The sequence below is a fragment of the Crocodylus siamensis genome, chromosome 9 (genome assembly GCF_052110815.1).
Source record: "Crocodylus siamensis isolate JL-2025a chromosome 9, ASM5211081v1, whole genome shotgun sequence".
Classification (NCBI taxonomy): Eukaryota; Metazoa; Chordata; order Crocodylia; family Crocodylidae; genus Crocodylus; species Crocodylus siamensis.
In genome coordinates this window covers 45144821-45164488 of record NC_143403.1, presented here as the reverse complement: position 1 = coordinate 45164488, position 19668 = coordinate 45144821, and the positions used below count along the sequence as shown (strand labels likewise).

The 19668-nt window shown below is 47.7% G+C and overlaps 1 protein-coding gene across 4 annotated transcripts in view; it reads right to left on the bottom strand.

The window, feature by feature from the left end:
• Positions 1 to 19668, bottom strand: part of MATCAP1 (microtubule associated tyrosine carboxypeptidase 1) — an 82004-nt gene that overhangs the window by 11162 nt on the left and 51174 nt on the right. For 3 of the 4 annotated variants that reach the window (XR_016444071.1, XR_016444070.1, XM_090062018.1), the window contains 3 exons: positions 12719 to 12851; positions 5120 to 5179; positions 2991 to 3296 (listed from right to left, as the gene is read on the bottom strand). Coding sequence is in view for 2 of the 4 variants with exons in the window: in XM_090062018.1 (XP_089918144.1) it covers positions 2991 to 3296; positions 5120 to 5179; positions 12719 to 12851 (499 nt within the window). In the remaining 2 variants the exon portion in view is untranslated. The remainder of the gene's footprint in view (positions 1 to 2990; positions 3297 to 5119; positions 5180 to 12718; positions 12852 to 19668) is intronic. The other variant, XM_090062020.1, reaches the window with a different exon arrangement.

Sequence of the window (19668 nt, the reverse complement as noted above, 5' to 3'; positions counted from 1 at the left end):
ACTGAAAAATCCCTGATAAAAAAATCCCAAAGTCACTCTGTAAAATACCCCAAAATCCATGTTCCTCCACAATTAAAACAAAAGACCACTATATATATAGAGAGAGTGAGAGAGAGAGAGACAGTGATTAGTTGGGCAATGTTTTATTGTTATATCTACAGTGTTAAAGCGATTTGGAAGCCTACCAGTGTCTCTATCATCATAATAAAGTGAATTCTAAACACCTATATGTTTTGCTGCCCCCCACAGGGGCTACAGCCCCCCAAAAGGGGTTATAGCCCCCCAAAAGGCCCTTGCAGGGCCTACCCCCCCCCTTCAGGGCCCACATGCCCCACCCCCACTTGCTCGCCAGCCCCCCAGAATGCTGCCCTGCCTAGCCCTAGCCCTTGCTGGTTCCTGCAGCCCCCCAATGGCTGCCCCACCTAGCCCCACCCCCTGCTTGCATCCTCAACCCCTGATGGCTGCCTCCCACCCCCAACCCCAGCCTCTGGCACTTAAAAAAAAAAAAGGAAAAAAAAGCCTCTACTCACCTACAGTAGCAGGGGTTATGGGGGCTCTGGGGCCCCCTGCAGAGCTCCACCATGCAGCACAGGGCAGCAGGGGACAGCAGGGCCCAGGCTGGGGCTGCTGTGGCTGTCACCTGGCTCCAGGTTGTGCGAGGGGGCCCCAGTGACCCTGATGACACCTGATACTGCCAGTGAGTGCGGGGGTATTTTTTGGGGGGTGTTACTTGCTGGGATGCTGGGGCCCAGAGGAGCAGTGATCAGGGGACTCGGGGGGCTTGGGGGCCTGGGGCTGGGCAGGGCAGGGATCAGGGGGCTCTGGGGGCAGACGGGGGGTAAGGTCAGGTGGGGCAGTGATCGAGGGGCTGGGAAATGGGCAGGGCTGGCAGGGGTCCCCCCCCCCATGGTGCCCTCCCCCCTCCTCCAGCCCCACCCAGCCCTACCCCTTGTCCCCTCCCCCAGACCCCCCAGTGGCTGCCTCACTCAGCCCCATCCCCTGCTTGCATCCCCAGCCCCCTGATGGCTGCCCCCCAAAACCCCAGCCTCTGGCACTTAAAAAAAAAAAAAAAAGGAAATTTGCAGCACAGGGAACGTTTTCTTATTCCCACATGTACCTCTTGCAGCATCTCACAGGGGTTTGAGACACTGCAGAATGCACGTGCATGCTTGTCTGGATATGCCCATATAGGTGTCCAAGCTCCTTGGCTCTGTCTCATGTTGTCTTAGCCCCCCAGCGCCCCCAACCCAGGGCGAGGCTCCTTTCAGTCTCACTCAGCCTCCCTTGGTGCCTCTGACAAAGGCAAAGCTGGTCATAGTCTCTCAGGGATCTGGCGCTAGCTCTCATGCAGCTTCCTGGGTTCTAGACCCTGTAAGGGCCCTATTAGAGGCTTAGCATCTCCTGCTGCAGGGTACTTTTTAGGTGCCTCCACACCACCCCTATCAACTGTTCCCCATTTTCTGGTGTTACTCTGTGCCAGCTACAATACCCTGTTATATTCCCTTCAGAGTTCTTCAGGGTTTCAGCCACTCCTACCCTGTAGCTGCTAACTCTTACAGCTTCCCTAGGTACCAGTGCTGTCTAGGCTTCCCTCTGTCACTATCCAGGCCAGCAGGAATTGTCAGGGCCAGACTGCCCTATTGCTCAGGATCCAGGCTTTATGTAGGCTGGGGCTCCACTTTTTTAAGGTCATATGGCTCAGCTCTCAGCCTGCTCTCAGATGTTGTAGCTTAAGCCCAGAGCTGAATGAAGCCACTGCCTTCTTCCCTGCTGCTCTTTAAGTCCTTGTGGATTTCTTTGGCTGCATGTAGCTTTGCAGCTGGCCCCTGCTCTGCTGCCTAGAGCTCAGTAAACAGACCTTGATGGCAGCATGGGCAACTCTGTAGTCCTCATTGTTGCATCCATGTCAATAGCATCCATCAGCACTCCATCAGGCCTCCCCTTTCACCTCCAAGTCATACTGAAAAGCAATATGTATATCCACCTCCTTCTTTACGTCAAACTGTAACAGTGACTTGATATGCTTTTATATCTACAACTTAGCACAGCTGAGAGCTACACAGTCTATGCAGTGGTTAAGACATTCTACCTCAACTTTAACCATGTAGTGGTCACAGTGATCACAGCTGAGATCTATCAATAGAATATGAGTTAGATGGAGCTGAAATACACCTTACTTTTTGGTATCTGTTGGCGATGGAAGCCCAGGCCTCCAGGAGTTTTACTGACAGTGCATAAATACAGGCATGCTATTCCTAAATCATCCCTATCCAGTGTTTATCCAGCCTCCTCTTGAACACCTCCAGTGAAGGAGATTTCACAACTTCCCTGTACAGCCCCACTGTTCTAACACCCCAGTTCTGTGGTTCTAACAGTAAAGAAAATTTTCTTGACATTTAATTTAAATAGCCTTTGCTGCAATTTAAAGCCATTGCTTCATGCCCTGCCTTCTTGACATGAGGAAGAACAGTTGTTCTCCCTCTCCTTATTACACACTTTCAGATATTTCAAGACCACTACCCACGGCTCCTCAGAGAAAGAGAACTATGAAACTATGGAAGAGAAAGAGAAAGAGAAAGAATGATCAGGAATGGACTAACTGTGTAAAGACTCAAAACTAAATGCCTGCAAATTGGCTGCTAATGCAGGGAATAGAAGGTGATGTAAGTTCCAGACCGATGTAGATACTAACCCTCAAGAGCTGATATCATTCAGGCTAATATATGAATTACCACTAAAGATCCCAGCTCAAGGCACTAAGCTGCCACTGCTTGCCTCACTTTTCTCATTGTTAGCATGCGCTAACAAAGGTGGGCAAAATACAGCCCGCAGGCCAGATCCGACCTGCCAAGGGACTCTGTCAGACCCATAGACAGTCCCTTGGCCCCACCCAGCCAAGGTGTGGGTGGCAGCTTGAGCCATGATGCATGCAGCTGGTCCTGCCACCCCTGGGTGCGCAGTGGGGCTCTGAAGTGACCATGTCTGCTCACCTGGCTGTGATGTATCAGTCTGCCCTCGCTTTGCCCGCACACAGTACTCCCACCGTACTCTAGCATCCTGCACATACTGCTCCAGATCACAGAAGAGTGCGCAGAAGGACATGTGACTGGCCTGGTAGATGGTATAGTATAGCAGTGCCGCACGCCACAGGAAGGGCTGCTTACGGAAGAGGACACTGTGCAAGCTAGCCAGGCCTTCCTCTGTGGGATTAGCGGGTTTCAGGCCATACTGCTTGCGGCCCTCTGAGCTATGCCAGGGCTGGTGGGCATTATTCACTCCACGGATATAATGGGTACCTGGAAAAGATGAGACAGAACATGTTTAGGCACCACCCAGACTCATACAGATCATACAAAGTGCCAAACAAAAACAGAGGGATCACTGTTCTCCAGTGATCCAGCCAAAACAAATTCCTCCACTCCATAGCTTTTCCTTCAATAAATAAAGGTCAAACAAAACCCCTGGCATTAAGTCTCCTTCTCCAGAGGTAAGTAACACAGCAGGTATTAGCTAAGCTCTACGCCACTGTCCTTAACCTCCCATTGCTACCCTCCAGATGTGCTACCACTATATTAACACTTCCTCTGTTACCCTGCCATAATCCTTTGACATCCCACCCTATCACTTCCCTATCCTACTCAAACTGTTCTCCAATATCCTTATGTTTTACTGTCCCACCTTAACAACATCATACCACTGCATGACCCCTATCCTACCACCATGGAAAGATGCCTTACAGTGAGATACACAAAGAGTTCAATCTGTTTAGATTATCACAAGGAAGACTGTGAGGTGACTTGAATACACCTTGTAGGTACCTTTGTAGGGAGACAACTCAGGGTATCAAAGGGTTTTTTTTAAACTTGGCAGAGAAAAGCACAAGGCAACTGAGGGCTGGAAGTTGAAGCCAGACAAATTGGAATGCAAAATGGTTTGGTTGGAGGGAGGATGATTTACCACTGAAAATGGCCAAGGAAAGCAGGGGTTTTCTATCTCTTGGACTAAAACCAGGTGTCTTTGTGGAAGATGTACTTAGTCAAATAAGTGAAGGTTATTGGTCCCAGTCCTGAAGTGACTGGTTGAAATTCGGTGGCCTGTGTTGTATAGGCTGTCACATGAGATAGTCTGTTGATTCCCTCTGGCCTTAAACCCTAACAAAAAATTGCACTAGCTTGTACTATGCTATTCTAACATTAGGGGTAGCACAGGCAGCAATACTTTACATTAAAATTGCCCAACAATTCCCATTATATGATCTGGTTTTCCATTCCTATTAACTTGGCCAAACTCAAACTCAGTCAACCTAAAATTTTCTATGCTGGGCATTAGCCACAAAATTGAATTATTTGAAAAGCTTCAGCAAAAATTATGTGACTACTGTCAATAAGATTAGGAAAAAATGCCACACAGTTAAAAGATGTTGCAAGAATTTTTTAGGCACTCTAGTAGAATGGTGATACCTTCCCTGACAGAGTACAGTGGTGCAGATAGTGACCAGACATGGATGGAAGCAGGGGCCAGACATCTGACATAGGGATTACACTGGTGTCAGGGACACTGTACTTATAAAATCTGCCCAAATACAGCTATGTTACAAACCTCTGAAAAATCTAACTTTGCACACGCTTAATGGAGACTTGTTAAGAGAGTGGTAGCTAAATTCTGTACCAAGCATGGCTCAATCCCTTACAGCTCCTCCACGTTCCTAGGCTGACTGTGGGCCATAAGGCAGCTGAGCAAGTGTCATCCTGGGACTGCAGGGGCATGGGCAGATTTTTACCATATTAATGGACGGGGTGGGGAGGGAACAGGCCAGGAAGGTGGGGAAGGAGGGGTGTTGTGGCTCTGCTCATAAGAAGTGAGAGCAGGCCTCCCCTTTCACCTCCAATTCATACCGAAAAGCAATATGTATATCCACCTCCTTCTTTACGTCAAACCGTAACAGTGACTTGATATGCTTTTATATCTACAACTTAGCACAGCTTTTTCTGTGCTAGCATTGCTACTAACCCGAAAGGTGCCCAGGTGCCCAAGTGGCATGGAGGGGGAAACATTCTGGGCTACTAATTCTTGTTAGTTTCTCTAATCTTAGCAAGTGTTTAAACTACTGCTATCTCACCAAGTTCGGCCTCCAAACTGGCTTCAGATATAAACTTCTTAGGTTGAAGACCCTGAAAAACTTAAGAGTAACAATGCTAATGCTCAGTTAAAAAAATATAGAGAGATTACATCTGTAGTAAAATCATAAAGTAATCCATTTCAAAGCAAGTGATGCGAGAGTGGGCTGTGATCCAGTGTTAGGATGCACTTCAAATTGAAGACCACAACCTACTTGAGTCTCGTTACCACATACCTTATCATATTAAACTTGATAACATATTGTATTGTTCTGGTGGCAAGTCTACCTTTTCTTTCAGTGAGAGGAGCCATAAAATTACACTTCACTTACGTACAGGGTCAACCTATAACTGGGACCGCTTGCGGTCTTGACTTGTGTGCTTATAGTATATTTTGTTCATGTAACAAAAATACCAAATGAGAATTTTTTCCAAGGCAGTTGTTATTTTAGGTTTCTCAGTGCATTCCTTTGGGTCCTTTCCTTGATTATCTGTTTCTCCTGTGGATTTTGTAATGATAACAACAGTTCAAAGTCTTTATCTGTAACTATGAACTTCTATTCAGGAAAAAAATATTTTTTTCCCTAAAATTGCACCTGAAAATGTGGAGTCAATTTATAACTGAACAATACAGTATGCCATCATCTTACTAATTATTTTTAACAAAAAATCTGGTTCTGTGGTTAGTATATTTTCAATTATATTTTAACCAAAACATTATTTTTAGGATCTTTTATCAGTCCTGTGTTCTCAAGCTCCTCATTCTTTTATCTTGCTTATTTCTCAAGGACTCCCAATATCAGTTTTGTCTATCCACAGCTCTGCAACTTTCTATTTTATTTTTCATACCTGTTTTTCTTCACATAGACTTGTCTAATTCATAATAACCTTGCCTTTTCCTCTGTATTGCATTTTCAGGCCCAATCTCTTATTTAACTTAACTCCTTAGCTTCACTAAAATTCGCAACTGATTGACTTTCTCTTAACAGCTCCCTGGGCAACAACAGGCATGCAGAGGGCTCAGTCAAAGGGGACTCAGGACAAAGAATGTGAACGCCAACTTCTTGTCCCACAGTCGTGACGATCCAGGCTTGAGAACGGTGCAGGAAAATGCAGGACTCACTCAATGGACGAAGGTCATAAAAAGCAATAGGAAGGCCACCTTGGTGGTCAATCTAAAGGGAAGGGTGTATAGCAGGGACTGGGGAGCAGCCCCTGCTAGACCCCCGCAGGAGGGGTCAGAACAGGGAAAATGCACCCGGTGGGGCTTGGACAAGTGATGCTGTCCCAACCTGCCAGCCACAAGTCCCAAAGAAAAAAAAACTTACCCGGCCAGGTCCGGGAGCACTACACTGCCTGGCACGCTGAAGGAAATCACTGGGAGGCTTGGAACTCACCCAGCGGAGGCAGAGTGAGTGGCACTGCCCCGGTGCTCTGAGGGAAGTCCAAGGTGGGGAACTTGCCCGGCAGAGGCCAGGGAAACCAGGTTGCTGGGGAAACACCAGGAGGGGAGAACTCACCTGGCAGGGTCCCAGACAGGCGGCGCTTCCCCAGTATGCTGAGAGAAGCTTCAGGGAAAAGAGCAGGGGTCACACACCTGGTCCAGGAAGAAAGTGCCCTGAAGGCTTGTGATGAATGTCCCAGAGGGAAACCCCAGGAAGTTTAAAGGGAGAAGGCCAAGCAGGGCTTGGCGTTCAGCATGGAAGAAAACAGGGGACACTGCAGCCAGACCAGGAGGACGATTCTGCTGTGGCCAAGACCCAGCTAGCTAAACCCTCAGGGGATGCCAGGAGACTGCAACCCCGAGTGAAGCACCAGCCTTACCTACCACCCAGATAAGTGAAGCCGGATGGCGGGGTGCTTACAGGTGGCCCACTGGCTGGGGAAATAGAGACACTGGGAGAAGTACCCCAGGGAGAGAGTATTAAACCCTCAGGAAAGAGGGCAAGACGGGATACCAAAGGCAGTGAGCCTTGGAGGGTCCTGATAGACCCAGATAGAAAAGGGGTTTGCCCGGAGGAACTGAGTAAAAAAGTCCATTGGCTCAGAGTAGCTGCAGACAGTGGAGCTATAGCACAGTGCAGACTCAGAAGTTTTTCTTCTGTGGTGTTGTATAGTGATCCTGAGCTAGGGAAGTATAGCAGGGGAGAGGCTGATCCCCTGTACACCTGAGTTCTGATTAATCAAGCCCTAGAGTCAACACCTGAGACCTAGTCACTTCTGAACATGAACCCTGGGACTGGCAGGTGGAGACTCCATCTCCCCAGGACCCACTGATCCCAGAGAGAAGGAAGACTACTGCAAGCAGAGTTGAGACATTTGAGGAAGAGTGGCTTGCCTAGAGGGCATGACCACAACCTCTCAACCAGGTTGGAGAGGATCCAAGAACCAGCAACTCACACTCAGTACTGCAAAGAGATGACTTGTCACCCACGAGGAAAGGGGCAGGGTATAGGAGTGTTGGAGCCCTGTGGAGGACCAACCTCGCCCATATGATCATCACTGGAGATATCATCTAAACTCCCGAGAACTAACCTAACGTCAAAGACATGGCAGGAGAGAGGGAGAGAGGACAAGATAGCAGTCCCCGTGATTCCAACGGGACATAGAATAGCAGGTAAGTCCACCCGCTCTGTGACAGGATAATCTTCCAGGCTTGATGTTAGCACTGGCCCACCTCCTGTCTATGGGCATGCCCCCTGCCTAGCTTGCCTGCCACACCTTGTTGGTAAATAATAAAGATGGTACTTAGACAGGAGGCTACCCATTTTGAATCCCTCATGTCTAGGGGTAATATCTGCAGCTCCAAACCTACCCTACACTGCAGCCCATGCCTCGCAGATAGCATCCATGGTTGTAAATGCTCCGGCCAGGAGCTGGGTCAAGCTGTGCCCCATGTTGGGCCTCTTTCACTCACTCAGTCATACTACCCCCTCTCACCAGGCTTCTCTCCACCCCCTCTCACAGGGCATCTTTCATTCTACCCCTCTTCTAGGCCTCTTCTACTCTGCCTTGCTCCCCAAGAGCAGCCTTCAGGCCATCATCCTTACTCACTCACCCTGGGTGATCAACCCCACAGTCCTCTTGGTGCCTTTGGAACCCAGCTCATGACAGTCCATGCCTAACCCTACGCTGAATCTTGCCACAGGCCCTTTCCTGGCCACTCGGCTCTTTCTGACCCCTCTTGAAGTCACTCGCCACCCTTCTTTGGGGTCACCTTTATGCCTCTCCTGGGCTCCATGCTGCCCCTTCTCTAGGGCTCCACACTGCCTCTTCTCCTGGGCTAAATCTATGCCCCTTCTCCAGGGCTTGGGGTCTTATACCCCCCACGGGCTCAGGTGCCTTTTATTGAGTGTACCTGGCCCCATAGTTTGTATATTCTCCACTATATAATGGGGACTGAGATTTTGAGGTGCCGCTACCCGCCTTTCCCTGGGGAGGTAACTGGCCTGACATTTCCTGGGGTCTTCCACATCACTAGGAGCCCCACCAGGCCACCTTTCCCCAGCAGGGTGCAGTTTCAGGTCATACCCAGGACCAGGAGGCTCCAAACCATCTCCCACAGCTCCTACCCTCACCTTCAAGGTGTTCTAGGAGCAGCTCAGCCTGATGTTCCCTCCTTGGCTACTCAACCTGCACTGCCACCTTTCTGGCCTAAGTTTAAAAATGGCTGCTGCATTCAGCCACCTGGCAGCTCCCTACTCCAGCCTTTAAAGTAACAGGCACCAAAAATGCTCTATCACATGCTCGCACTCTGTTTTTAAAAATCCCCAATTTTCAGTTAAAAAAAAGTAACCCCAAATCCACATTTTTCCATAAATAAAATCGATATCTATATATTAGTAGTATTTCAATCATGGGAAAATGTGGATATGGGGTTACTTTTTTTTAACCATAAATTGTGGATTTTTTAAAATCAGAGAAAACTAAGATGCATGCACATAAACAATATATTAAAGAACACTAAGGTTGCAAATTCCAGCACTCAACAGTAGAAAATGCCAGCTACTGTTTGGCCAAGATTGACTGTGCAGTCTTAATTCAATCCACACGTGACTCAGCCTTCCCTTAGATGGTCACATTCTCACATTTCAACAGGATCTTTCCTTCATTCAGTGCACAGGACGAACCTGCTGTGAGGATCAACTGGGGGTGTACAATGAACAAGACTGTTGCCTCTAAGATCCTTGATTCATTTACTGAAGAAACAAAAAGTGTTGAGTGAAAGAGGGAGAGAAAGGACAGTTCCATGATTAAGTCAGTTGAATACTGCTCTAGAGAAGTGTCCAGCTTCTGCTACAGAATTCTTGTGAGATGCTGGGCAAATCACTTTAACTGGCACTTGCTAATGGTGTGTCTTCATTTCCTGGGTCAGACTGAGCACCCACAGCTGTAACTGAAGCCATTGCGTTGGACACATAAACACATATCGTGCTATGTAATGCTAAAAATTCTGGACAAAAATCAGGCCCTAGATATCTCGAATTCGGCATCCAAAATTAAGGGAGTTTTTTTACCTTAATTTCTTTGTGCCCCAGACCACCACTCCAAGCACCTGGCCCAGGAGAAATATCGATGGCTTATCCCATAGTGAATTATGAAAATCAATCTTTTTTATGCAGTTGGATACAATTGCAACAAGCACCATAAAAAAACTATCTGAATAATTCTGTTTCCAGGGCAATGTGTGACCTGGGCCACACATCAAACAATAAGGAATACTCAAAATATTGAGTATTTCATCATTAAATAAGAACCATCTATACCAGGGGTGGCTAGAGTTATTCACTCTGAGAGCCACATCCGATCCTCCACATGAAGTTCAAGAGCCAGAAAGGGTGGGGAGGGGGGTGGGGTGGGGAGAGCTGGTGCTGAGCAACCCAGTGAGGGGAGGAGAAGGGGAGAGGGGTGCTGAGCGTTGAGCTGCTCCGGCTTTCCCCATAGGGCGCACGCCTTGAGTTAAGCAGCATGTTTGTAGCCCCTGCTCTGGCAGCCGGCTCCTGAGCTGGCAGTCCCAAGAGAAGTGCGTGGGGCTTCAAGAAGTGGGGCAAGAGCTGCAAGTACCATGCCGGTGAGCCGTATATGGCTCGCGAGCCGTGGTTTGGCCACCGTGGATCTATCCCATGTACTGAATAAGGTGGGATCCTGTGGAAAAATCAGCATGTGTTAGTGCAGCTAAAGATTGTATCATAATATAGACACACATGGCTGTCTTCACTGCTTTAAAAAGGTGCATCTCAACCAGGATAAACTTACTGTGCAGTAGCTAGCCTACTAAGTCATCATAGGGAGGACAAAGAACTTTAGTTTTACCACAGGGCAGATGAAAAGCAGTCAATAAGCAAAGTCAGAGGTCCACCCCCATCTATGGTTAACCATGACTTGCTTGTCTTGTGGTAAAACGAAGGCACCTTGCCACAATTACGTCTGAGTAGCATGATAGCTAATGTATCAGTTAGTCCACAGCAGGCTCATGCTACTTCTAAGCAATAAAAACAAAGCCTATTCTACACTTTCCTGCCTTGATGCTGCAAGGACACTGCCTTACAATGTCCTCACCCTCCAGTAACATGTCACTGAAACTCTCCCTTCTGAGCTATAGTATTTTTCTGCCACTAGCCTTGCACTGTGGTAGTGCTAAACCAGCCCTGCACTGACTCAATTCAAAGTAAGTACAAATCTTATGGTAACCCTACTCAACAAGGTAGCAGTGGGCAATACAGGCTCCCTTCTGTTCTTAGAGCCTTTGATGGCAAGTGTTCAGTGCCAAGACAGGTGCTTGGAGCCCTGCCCTCCTCGGACACAGCATGTTGTTTTGTACTCAGTGCCAGGATTGAGTTCCATATATGGGGATACACAAGGGCCCTTGAAGATGACAGATCCACTTTGTGACAGGGACTCCTTCCTCAAAACCATCAGTGAAAGCTACCTGGGGTCCCAGCCCAACTTGTGCTGCCCAGAATAACCTCTCCTTGGAGCCCTCCATATCACAGCCCTTAGGCACTGGAAACATACCCTTAGCCTCTCTGCATCTGTGCATAGCCAGCTCCATGGAGTCATGATATTTGTCCCAGACATCCCCTGAACATGTGTTTGCTCTTCTCTGCCTTAATTCCATCAGTATGTTTCTGGTGCTGAGGTACCTCCAGTTCAATGCATTATTTCCAGATGCCAGAGGCCTTCAGAAGAAGACTCCCTCCTGCTACCTAGATTACTGGTATATTCATGGTTTGGCCACTAATAAAAGAGGCAGAAGACAAGCCTGACCTTTTACTGTTAACAACCCAAGCATAAGATACACACTTACCCCGCTGTCTATGTGGCTGTCCACTACAGCAAAGAACTAGTTTGTACCTGTACTTTTGCTGGAGGAGGACCAATGTGAGGATCATGGCAGCAGGTGGTCCCTTCTGGGACTCCCTGTGTTTTTCTCATTTCCTTCTTATGAAGCCCACCCATGTGCACACACAAATACATACATGCACATGCAACTCTAACAAACAACTTCTGATTGGGTAGTTTTGATTTTCTTTGTATTTCTGGGGATCTTTGTGATATAACCCAAACTAGTTATGGCCTTGAAACACTGAAGAGAGGATTTCTTACCCTTTTCCTCATTGATCTAAAATGTTTCCTTATCTTTTACCTGCTTCCCTTTCCTTATTTCATAGTCACAGTAACTAAGCTTCCCCCCAATCCTTTGTGTTCTTCTGGAAAGATTTTAATAGCTTTGTTAAGAAAGCTTAGTTTAAGCATATAATAATAGGCACCTATACATGAACTACATAGTTACATATTCACTTATTGTTATCAATATAAGAAGGGCTATAACATGCATGTATATACTTAATATGCCATTTCAGCTGTTTACCGAGTCTATTAGTAATCAAAACTTGGGTTAAGGCTTTCAGGTAAGCTGTTTTCTATGGATTTTCTTCTTTAAGATGGTTTTTATGATTTGTTTTGCTGGGTATGTTCGTTATCTCAAACCCTGGGATGAACACGCTTCTCTATCACACTGGGAAAGTTTACACAGCAGTCATTTCAGATGGGTTTGGAGTCTTCAGCTTCAGCTGTACTCTTGCCTGTGCCCTTAAAAATGCCCATGGGTGGCAATCAGGTGTGTAACTAAGGCAGGGTGAGGAGGACACCAACCCCCGGTGCTGATTTAGAGGGAGTGCCAGAACGGTGATCCCTGGGAAGGCTTGTCCCATGGTGGCAGCTGCAGCAACAGCAGTAACCTCCACCACAGCGGACAACATGTGTGGTGAGTCAGGGTCTTTGAAATCCCACATTGAACTAATGGTCAGGTAACTCTCTGGCACTTAGCACCCCACTCTTCACTCTTTGGCCTCTCTGCCCAGGGTGCCAAAATTGCTAGTTATGCCTCTGCTAATTCTTCTTGTTATGTGACAGGATAAGCCTTTTCTATCCCAATCTTCCCCCATCCCAGAACACCCACACAACCCCTTCTCTTCCCAGATGCACTATTTAGTATGAGGCTCTATTTTTATTTCTTTTCAAAGGCAGGAACTTTATTTCCAAGTTGGTTCCTGTTTGCTCTGATGTCCCCAGCCCCATCCTGGACCCTGTCTTCTGACCTATTTCATGACGTAGCATGCCCTCCAGCCAGTACTGACGGGCTCCAGAAAGGTTGATAGCCAGTGTCGGCCGGCTGTTCTCCACCATCATCACTGCTTGGGAGAGCAGGTCATCTGTCAATTGTACGACCACCTGGGGACAGATGGAAAAGAAGGTCAATGCTGTGCCACACAAATGGGCTATGTGTTGGACACAACCCTCAGACCTGTGCACATCTGGATAATACTGTGCACTTCTCCCGACACCCACACTGACAACAGCCTCATTAGTGCCACTCAACAGGGTTAGAGCCTCCTTCAGTTTAAGGAAATCAAAACTATTGTCCAGCCAGTCAAAGGGTTGTAGCATCAGTGCCTGTCCCCACCAGGAATTTATAATGCCAGTGCACCCCCTCTCCCCCAGCCACATTAAAAAGGTCACACAACAGGAAGAACAAGTGACTACCAACCAGGCCTGCCAGCGGATATAAGATTTGTTACAGACACCTCAAGATGAAAGAACAGCAGAAACAGATATGGAGAGAGCAGACTCTAAAGGAGAGGCCTAGGACTGCATGACCAATAGTGGAAGGGAGGCACAAAGCAGTCAATCTGAGTAGGACTGAATCACTATGACACTCACCGAGGCCATCTACAGGGAATGTCTCTGGCTATTCATCTAGTAGAATGGAATAGAGCACTCCAGAGGATCTAGCTGCTGGCCTCATACTATAAGCAGGCTCAAGAAAGGTTCTTCAAACACATAAGAAAATAGCCACTGGCAACTCCAAATCAAGAAGAGTGGACAGAGAATTCAGTAACAGGGACAAAAACAAGAATGACAGGACAATGTGCTGTCTCCTTAGAGTAAGGATCTGAGATGGTACTGCATGACAAAATAAGATTCTGGAGCTGACAGCAAGTCTCCAGTTGTATATGACATTGCACACAACAATACAGATTATGGGAGACTTCGGGGACCTCAGTAGAGAGCTGAAGAAAACTTGGAGGGATTGTCTCAGTGACCATTCCAGTTTCTTTTGACTTCACAGCATTTACCAATGTGATAAGGTGGTGCTCACTGTCCCCTTCAAGCAAAAGATGACAGAAAATGCTTGAGGTGAACCACAGCCTGCACAACTGGCAGGGCACATGGCTGTGGAACACGGGCCCACATTTTAGCAGAGAAGAGCTGTACAAGGCATGGCATACATCCCTGAGGTGGGCAGGCTAATTGCAACTAGTGACTAACTGGGGCACCTAGGCCATACCAGTGCAAAGGGTGAGGGCAAAGGAGGCAAACACAGTACAAACTTAAATATACAAAACAGACTCAAGGAGCTGTGACCAAATTAAACCACTGGGGCAAAGAATGTGAAAAAATTCAATTTGTTCAGGGGAGCCTGGATAATAAACAGAAGGAACTGGACATTTTCATGGATAAGAGGAAATCTGATATTATTGCAATTACTTGAAATCTTCTGGGGTAATGTGAATGCCTGGAATGTTACAATAACTGGTTACAGATGGTCCAGGAGGGGCAGGGGTGGGTGAAAGAGATGTGTTTGGGCCAGTCTATATTAAAGACACTATTTCCTGTTTTAGAGTTACTGATAACCTGGAACATGGAGACTTGAATATAGGGATCAGTGTGCTATCTAACAGCCCCAGGAGGTACTAATGGAATCTGAGGATAGGGTGAGATACACCTTACACACAGTTCTCTAATGCATGGAAGAAACGTGTTATGGCAAACTTCAGTTTGGGAGTCACACTCTGGAGATTTCATACGACCAGCAGTAAAACACCACTGGAGTTTCTAAAAAACATAGATGATAATATTCCATTTTAAAAGGTCTCATACCCAACATGAGGTAACTATGTTGGACAAATACAGATAAGCTGATCATTGGAGTACAAGTTAGTGATTGTTCAGGACCCATAGATCATGATCTGATTAGTTGTTAATGAGGCGGCATTGCTGAACAGAAATATTTTTAGTGGGGTTTTGTAGGCACTTTTCTAAGTCCAACGCTTTACAACATTTTCACCAATGCTCTGCAAATAAATATAAAATCTACATTGATAAAATTAAGTTGACATAAAATCAGCCAATGGAAAATAATTACAAGGATAGAAGAATCTTATGGGGAAATCATTCAAACAAAATTCATTTTAATACAGCTGCAGAAAATTTCTCATATCCATTAAAAGAAAATGAAAGCCATCCCTGCAGAAGTGTATGGGGCTGTATCCTGGAAATTAGTGACTAAAAAGCATTTACGGGTAAAAGCAGGCAGATCACTCAAGCTAGGGGAGGGCTAATGCAATCCCTGGTGTATCAGCTGGGGAGTAGTGAGTGGGATTGCTATTTTCCCTTCGTATTTAGCATGGCACTGACACTGGAATACTGCACAAAATCTTGATCTCACCGTGTTAAAAAAGGATGCAAAAACACTGGAAACAGTTCAGAAATGATTCAGCTTGAAGACTGGAAACATTGCCTAACACTGAGAGACTTGAAGTGCTCAATCTGTTCAATTTTTCAAAGAAGATGGAGAGACAACACTATTATGGATAGTAAGTATCTTTAGAGAAAAAGTACCATCTATTAGTGGGCTTTTTTAATCTTGCAGAGAAAGGCATAAGAAGAACTAATGGGTGAAAGCTAAGGCCAGACAATTCAAGTGGGAAATGTGGCATACATTTTTAATGAGTGTGATTAATCACTGGAACAAACTCCCAAGAATATGGAAGTCTCCATTTCTTTAGCTGTTCAGATCCAAACTGGATGATTTCACATAAGACAGGTTAGCCAGCCACATAATTGGATTCATAGGCAGTGTAACCTGGTGAACTTCCAGGGCCTGCTCTACACAGGAAATCAGAATAGCAGATATAATGATCCCCTGTAGCTTTAAACTCTATGACTGTACACAGTTCAATCAAGGGAAACTCCAGTTGAGTATGCCATTAAAAAGTACAAGAGCAGACAGAAAAAGCAGTAGAAAAAGCAGATGGGGAGAGGCTCTAGAAAAGAAGACAAGACAGTGCCAGTTTCCCAGCTGAGGATCACAGCAAGCAAGATGACAAACAGACCATATGAAAAGAAATTGAGACTGTAAGCAGATCTCATGCTAGTTCAGGTAGGTTGGTGCTACACAGCTGGGCGGGGAGACAGTACCAGGATTACCCACTTCGAGATGTCCTACTCAGCTTCCACTTCTATCTCTGCTCTGGTTCTTGCACTGAGCTACAGCTGATAAATGTTCTGGATCTTTGTATTCAAGGGATATAATAGGGATGGGAGAAAAGAACTTTTTGGATCCTGGGGACGATGACGCTGGGGTTGGAATGAGGTTATGTTAGGGGACCCCAGTAGAAGCGTTCGCTGTACATGGAAGACCCAGACCAGCCTCTCCCCAACATCACCTTCTGCCACTAACTGTCCATTCTTCTTCCTCGCTGCAGTTTGTTCTGTAAAGTCTTTGGGGTCTGCCCCTTGTAAGCAGCTGTGAATTGCCAGGATAGTGTATTACTACAGGGTAGTTCTCCTCTCCCCTGCAGGTGGTAGTCAGTTTGCCCTTTTCCTCAAGCTGTAACATTTCTATCCCTGCCAGGGTCTGCTCAACTCAGTCAGAAATGTTAGAAGAGACCCAGTACATCTTCTCCACCTGCTCCTCCAGAAGAATCTGTCCCCCTTTGCATGTTATTTCCCCATTCTATCTAAGGACCTATCAGGCTTCTGCTTGCTTGCAGATGAACCTCAACCACTTCTTCACACAGCCCTTCTCCCGCACTGGCCTCTGCCCTCCCCCACATTCCTGACTTCCTTTCCTCAAACTTCCTCAGTCATTCAGAAGAAATACAATTCCCACAGGCACGGCTAGAACCTAGGAGAATGGGACCACGCTCCCTTGGCCAGTCCAGACCTGGAATCTGTATAGCTCTTTTTCTGCCCATTCCCTGTGACTGCTCGTTCCCTCCACAGAATCCTGTCTTATATTCAATTCAGATTGTAAATTCAGGACACAGCTCTATTTGCTATACATGCTTCCAGAAACAGTTGAGGTACATCATAGAGGATGGGACAGTCAAAAGGTTCAGCATCAATCTACCTGCTCCACTTCAGGTCAGAGGCTCCAATGGAAGCAGAGACTGAACCCCTTGAAAATCCCCATCAAGGTTGTCACTTTGTCAATAATTGCAAATGGTGTTGTAGGAACTGCTCACCCATGTTCTTCTGCACTGTGTTTCTGAGAATAGTAGAAAAAGAAGGGAAACCCTATGGAGATCTAAATGCTTATTTTCTAGTGCCTTTCCCATGACTGAGCAAAGCTCTCTGCCAATACCTTCCATGTGAGGCACCTTTTAAAAGTGTCCTGAATTCCCTGCAGCTCATTTCTACTACGAATTCATGGGCATAAAATCTCTGCACTCATTAAATGTTATTTTTCCTGAGAGGTTATATTGTACAATAACTGGTGACCACCAAGCATCTGGGTTTTCCATTTCCCATGGAAAAAAACAGAGGAAAAAACACAGATTTACTTTTATAACTGAGAAAAACATGGATTGCTCATTTTAGCAGAGAAATGCACAGATTTTCCACTTTTGCAAAGAGCTCTCTGCAGGCTGGCAGAGTTCCAGCCTGCAAGTGGCTCAGGGGAGTGGGAGGAGGGCGGTCAGGCAGGGGGCACTTAGGGCTGTGTGATAATTTCACCAGGTATTTTGCTTCAAAGCTGTTTCAATGCATTTTGAGCTTGAAACAGCAAAATCGAAATGAAACAAAAGGCTTTGAAATGAAGCAAGGGCACTCAAGACATTTCAAAAGTTTTGAAAACTTTTGAATTTTGAAGCCCTCTTATTTGTCTTCAGCGCCAGTCCCAGGCAGCAGCAGCCTCTTCTCATCTGGCATGCAGATCCAGGGGCTTACACCCCTGGGAGGGCTGCAGGGATATGCTGGACTCCTCCTGAGGGTGCAGACCCCCCGGATCTGCTTGCTGGATGACAGGAGGCTGCCTATGCCACATGGGACTGGTGGCAGCATCAATCTTCCCCGGTGCTGGGGGGATGCGCCCACTGCTGGTCCCAGGCAGCAGCGATAGCTTCCTGTCATCTGGCACACAGATCCAGGGGCTCATACCCCTGGGAGGAGTCTGACACAGCTCCGCAGCCCCCCCAGGGGTGCAGGCCCCCAGATCTGCACGCCAGATGAGAATAGGCTGCCACTGCTGGCAAGTGTCAGGAGTTTTGCTTTGAACAGTTTGAGGTGCAATTGCCCAGAAACCGCTGCATGTCTCTCCTTGAAACTTGGTAGGCTTTATGCCCTCAGAAGGGGCTACTACCCCTGCAATTTTCATCTACGTCAGGCAAGAAATGACAAAGTTTTAGGCATTTTGTGATTTCCCATTATAGCATATGGACAAAACCTCGAAATGCATAGAAACAGCGAAACAGTTTTGACAAAACGAAATGGAACAGCGCTTTGAAATGAAATGAAACAACAAAATGAAACACCATCCCTTCAAAATGGCAAAACAGATGTCAAAACAAAACGGTGCTGTTTTGCACAGCCCTAGGGGGCATCATGTGCATGTGTACACATGCACATGGCCACCAGGCAGCCTGGAGAGCAGCTCTCACAGGTAAGTCTGGGGGGGAAGAGGGGGTTTGAGGCCCCCATAGGGAGGGAGGGAGAGAGGGAGTTGAGCAGGACTGAGGCTGGGGCTTCTGCCCAGGCAGGTGGTGTGTGGAAGTAAGAGAGGGGTCTGGTGCCATGCACGGCTGCAGGGCCCGGGTGGGGAGTGAGACAGGACCACGAGTGGCTCCTCTGGGGGGCAGAGAGGTGGGGCTGGTTTCCCACTGCTGTACGCATTCCCGGGGGGCATGTAACCACCAAATCTGTGTGCAGGGCGGGGGTGGGATGCCCACTGCAGGCTTGGGCTATCCAGAAGTGGGCCCCAGCTGTCAGGGCTATGGAGCAAGGGACTTGGGCCTGCAGCTGCTGGGAGGTGATGGCTGCTGCAATGGAGTGGAGCATGGAGCCTGGCTTCCCCTTCCCCACAGGTGACATGGCTGGAGCAAAGCCCACTGGCTGCCTGCTGTGGACTTGGGACTCACCACCCTGCAGTCTTTTCTCCAGAGCCTCCAAAGCCCAGCACACAGGACCTAGCATGGCAGGGCAGAGCTGGGTCAGGCGGGGAAGCTCCTGGCCACTGTGAGCCCTGTGGCACCCTGGCAAAGTACCCCCTGCCCTCCCAGAAGCAGTGGGAGCAGTGGTGCAGAGTTGGGACCCTTGCTGCTGGCAGGTGGGCAGGGGGTGCCTCACTCTGGCAATGTGGAACTCCCAGTGATTGTAACGAGCTTCCCTGCCAGGCCCCACCCTGCTCTGCAGCACTGAGTCCTGCCTACTGGCCCGCGGAGCCACGCAAAATAAAAAATCTTGCTATGCAGTAACTTTTTAATGCCGTGCACCAGGGTTGGCGCAGGACACTTATCGCTCGGCTGTGTAGGGGCCGTTCCATTCCACTCCACTCATAGGCAGGGTGGTTTTGCCCCATGCCTGCGAAGCTGGGCAGGCCGGGCTGGACCAGGCCCCACGTCAGGTACCACTGGGTGCCCCTGTCCATGGAGCCCTGGGGCAGGCCTGCTTCCCACCTGGCTCCTGCCTTCCCAACTGACCAGCCTGCCCATGGCACCTTCCCCCGCGCCTGCTTCTCCCTACACCACCTGGCCACGAGACATGGTCATTATGGGCAACTTCAATTATCCAGACATTTCTTGGGAGGAACACTTGGCCAAGCTGGATTGGTCACGTTCCTTCCTGACCTGCATCAAAGAGCTTTTTCTGACTCAGGAGGTACATGGGCCAACCTGAGGTAATGCTCTTCTAGACTTGGTCCTGGCCAAAGGAGACGACCTGGTGACTGACTTAAACACAGAGGGCAGCCTGGGTAATAGTGACCATG